The sequence below is a fragment of the Phoca vitulina genome, unplaced genomic scaffold (assembly GCF_004348235.1).
Source record: "Phoca vitulina isolate PV1807 unplaced genomic scaffold, GSC_HSeal_1.0 scaffold60, whole genome shotgun sequence".
Lineage (NCBI taxonomy): Eukaryota > Metazoa > Chordata > Mammalia > Carnivora > Phocidae > Phoca > Phoca vitulina.
The window spans coordinates 1,561,502-1,565,816 of NW_022589763.1; the positions used below are offsets into that span (position 1 = coordinate 1,561,502).

At 55.2% G+C, this 4,315-nt stretch overlaps 1 protein-coding gene across 1 annotated transcript in view; it reads left to right on the forward strand.

Moving 5' to 3' along the window:
* The window catches only part of XG (Xg glycoprotein (Xg blood group)), a 15,717-nt gene that overhangs the window by 164 nt on the left and 11,238 nt on the right, over positions 1-4,315 (forward strand). Inside the window, exons 2-3 of the mRNA XM_032391143.1 lie at positions 532-594; positions 3,545-3,607. Of these exons, the coding sequence (XP_032247034.1) occupies positions 532-594; positions 3,545-3,607 (126 nt within the window). The remainder of the gene's footprint in view (positions 1-531; positions 595-3,544; positions 3,608-4,315) is intronic.

The window sequence follows — 4,315 nt, forward strand, 5'->3', positions numbered from 1 at the left end:
TGGTTTCGTGAAGCCCGCCTTGTCTTTATGGGGGTGGGGGGTTCATCGGGCTGCTTTTGAAATAAGGAGCAGCTTTGCTGTGCGGGAAACTGAGTCACACTCCTAAGCAGGGGAGGCCAGAAGGTTGAACCGACATCACTCATTTTATTTCCGCTTGCTCTGAGCGCTGGAAAATACCGCGTGATCAGGGGGTATTGTACGTTCTTATGATGGATTTTTAATTAGGCTGAGGACAAGTTCCTTTCCCGCTCATTTGTACGGTTCCAAATTATGTCCCGTTCAAAAACGCCCACCTGTGTGCGCTGTGCATGGCAAGTCATTCACCCTCCGTGTCTCCTTGGCTTCAAAAACCTGGCAGACCCAGTTCCCATAGATTTCTTAATAAAATAAAAGGAAACAGTGTCAATAAAGTCTTTAGCAATACAATGCGCCAAAAACCTAAAACCTAAGACCAGGTAGAGCCATGTGAGGCTGGGCAAAGCCAAGGGCTTCCAGAAGCGTTCCTAAAATCCCCTTGCTATTTTCCGACAGGTATCTACCCAAAGCCAAGGCCACCCCCTCGCCCGCAGCCTGGCGGTTCTGACGGCGGTGGAGGTAAGCGCATTAAGATGGGATTCGGAAGCATTGGGGGTGGATGCACCATCCACATTGACGCTCTCGAAATTCCGTCCTCGATGGTGAAATGGCAATGGTTTTCAAATGTCCAGAGGCTGTTTTATAAGGAGTGCACTCCAATGTTGGGGATGGAGGATCCACCCTTAAATCCCTCCGTCAGGGTGCACACCCTCAACTCCGTTTGCTGGAATGCTCTACACAGACCCCGTGCCCTCCCCAAATTCCCGGCCGTGGCATCCAGTGTCCTCCAAGATGTTAATGAGGGGTCATGACGGACGCTGGTCACGGCTCACAGATGTTTCTGGAGATCCCACTTGAAGCAAAATTAATGAGAAATCACGAGCTCTATCATGAGCTCTCCGGAGTCACGAGACTCAGCTTCTCGAAGATGCCGCCATGCCTTCGGCGGCTGGCCCTTACTGGATGGCAGGACAGGTTTCCGGAAACTCCTTTCCCAGGGGTCCCCACGGCTCTGGGCGGGTGTCCCTGATGGAGCGATTTTTGTGTAGAGAAATTGGACAGGTCACTGCCTGACTTTGCATTTCACAGTTTTATCAGACCCCGGGTCGGACAGCCGTGCATGTCCACGGGGGTTTCTCAGAGACGGGACAGAGACCAAATCGTTAATATGGGGAAGGGGAAAGAGGCGCAGGCTGACTATGGACAGTCCTGCAAACCCTGAGAAGTTCCCCTTGGATGTCATCTGGGTCCCAAGTAGCTCAGTCCTATACACACGTCCTGGGAGGGCAGGGGGCACTGGAACTCCACGGGGAGAGAAGGGTGGGTTGTGCAGACAAATTTTGCCCATGGATGCTTAGGGCATCCTAAGTCCCTAAACATGCATCTCTGGGGCCATGTCTTGGCTCTTGGGGAGAAAGCATGCAGGCTTCAGGCATCTGGGAGCAGCAAGCAGGTGGACGCCTTCTGTAGGGTTTTCCAAGCAGGTGGATGCCTTCTGTGGGTTTTCTAAGCAAGTGGATGCCTTCTGTAGGGTTTTCCAAGCAGGTGGATGCCTTCTGTGGGTTTTCCAAGCAGGTGGACACCTTTTGCGGGGTTTTCCATTGGATGCCCATCTTCCAACGCTGAAGTTGGTTGCATGCATCTGCACGGCATTAGCAACCGCCCAGCTCAAACGTGAGGGCTGTGGGGTCTCTGCCAGGACCTGCCTCCCTGTGGGTGCAGGAGACATCTGGGAGGTGGGCAGGCTGCAGCTTGTGGCCAGTGCCATGACAAGATACTCAATTTCCTATCTGGGGATGGCGATCATTGGCCATGGGTGCTGTTGCTGCCCCCTAGAACCCCCTTTGCACCCCGACACCCCAATACAACTCACATCCTGCAGCTGGCTTCTGCAGATAGGCTGGCCCCCTGCCTCTAAAGGCCCCGAGGTTTATTCTGATTGTAAACATGGACGTTCCCCCATTGGCCCCAGCGGGCAGCTCAGGTCCCCTCGCCAGACTTCATATGTCAGCATCCCCAGAAAAGGGTCAGGATATTTGGTGCCTAGGAGAATGTTAACAAAGGCAATCACTGAACCCCAAACTGAGCTTTGGGGACCCAAGTGCACATTAAATTTCACTGTATTTTGATTAAAAGAAAAAAATCCAAGACTGGCTCAGGGTGTAAGCAAGTTTATTCAAAAGAGGGAGGGCAGGGAAATTCTGCTGAGCACGCATCACCATATTCCAGCGTCCCACACGGGGACGTGCGGGAGGCTGCACGATGTATCCGACGTGTGTGTTTGCTGACACGACCGAGCGGTTAACTCGCTTCTGATACTCTGTGCCCGAAAATAGCCCCGGATCCCGCAGGGTAAGGGCTCAGTCCAAGGACACTGTCGCCCGTTGAGACAAGAGTTGCAAATGCAGGTTGTCCCCTGAGCTTCTGAAGGTCTGGCTACAGATCGGCGGTTCCCAGGGCTCCGTGAATTTGCCAGACTGGCTGATGGGACTCGGGGAAAACACAGGTGCTAGTTTACCCTACAGGGTCTGATAAAGGATATGCACGAGCTCTCGGGGGAACAGGTGCATGGGGTGAGATCTGCAGGGGTCCTGAGGACAGGAGCTTGTTTCCCCGGGGAGGGGCAGTACGTCCCCCATGCGGCATGTGGATGCGTTCCGCAACCGTGACTCTCGCTGAACCCCGTCCTTTTGGGTTTTAGGCGGGCTTCAATCACGGAAGCACGATGGATTAAATCGTGGGTCACTGGGGATTAACTCCACCTCTGGCGCCTTCCCTGTCCCCAGAGGTCAGGGGGGCGGGATTGCAATTTAGGACCCGCTCATCACAGGGGGGCTTGGTGCCCCCGGCAACCAGCACCCATCTTTAGGGCCTTTTCAGAAGCACCTCCTTTCACGTCAGCTCAGGTATGTTTGGAAATTCCACGGGTTTCAGTATCCAGAGGCATTCCATAGTGTTTCCGTGAGCACATGCTCTGTGCCGAGGCTGGTTCTTGGTTCTCGGCGTGGGGTGCGGCAGCCACCAAGCGGACGGGGATGGATGGGGCAGTGGGAACTGTGGGGTCCCACCCAGGGTGGAGGTGGTCTTAGCACAGGGGCTGAGGCAGGAAGAGAAGCCTGCATTCGGTGCAGAGGGCATGTGCAAAGGTCCTGGGGCCTGGGGGTCTGAGATATGATGGATCACTGCCTTCCTCTGCATTCCGCACCTCCCTTCAACTCTCAGATCATAAGGGGCCTGTCCAAGCACTTGCCCTCCCCAGGCTGCCGGGTCCCCCGTACCTTCTCCCCACAGGAAGAATGGTGTCCCACCTGGACGGCACTGGGAACACCTGCAGTTTGGTCCCACTGTCCCGGCGTCCTGCAAATGGTCTGCCCCGCTCTCCATAACGTGCCCACGTGTCCGTCACGTGGGCTGGGTTTACGGAGCGCTGTCCATACAGGGTCTCAGGGATGGTGTGTGCACCCCACAGGTTACTTTGGCAACACGGACGGGGACGACGGCCGCTACCCGCCCAGACCCAAGCCGCCCGCAGGTATGCCCGCGGGTTCTCTCTCTTGACTGGGAAGGTGTTGGGGAGGCCTGGGTGCAGAGTCGGCCCCGAGCGGAAGATGCGCTGCACAGGGCATCCGCGTCCCACGCGTCCCACGCCGCGTCGGAGGGCGTGCTCCATGCACCTGCCCCCCTGGAGGTTTGTGTCGTGGGCAACACAGGCCACCGGGCAGATTGCACTGACATGTGATGGTTGTGTCTGTGTAAACACACGCGTGTGTGTGTCTCTGCGCGTACCCGTGCGTGTGCGTTCCTTTATAGCTCGGCACACACCTGGGCACGTGCCTTTTTCCGGACACTTCTGTGCATGTAGGTATCCTGCAAGGCGTGATGTGTGCTTGGCTTTGGAGACACCCAGCTCTCTATGTGTCTCTGTGCTCGTGTACGGATCCCCGTACGGACCTTTACATGTGCACCTGGACGTGCGCCCGTCTCTGCACATCTTTACTTATGCACAGATCCCTTATGTACGCATGTACGTATTTATACATCTTTATATTCGTGTACGGATCCCCGTACGGACCTTTACATGTGCACCTGGACGTGCGCCCGTCTCTGCACATCTTTACTCATGCACAGATCCCTTATGTACGCATGTACGTATTTATACATCTTTATATTCGTGTACGGATCCCCATACAGACTTACATGCGCACCTGGACGTGCGCCCGTCTCTATATATCTTTACTTA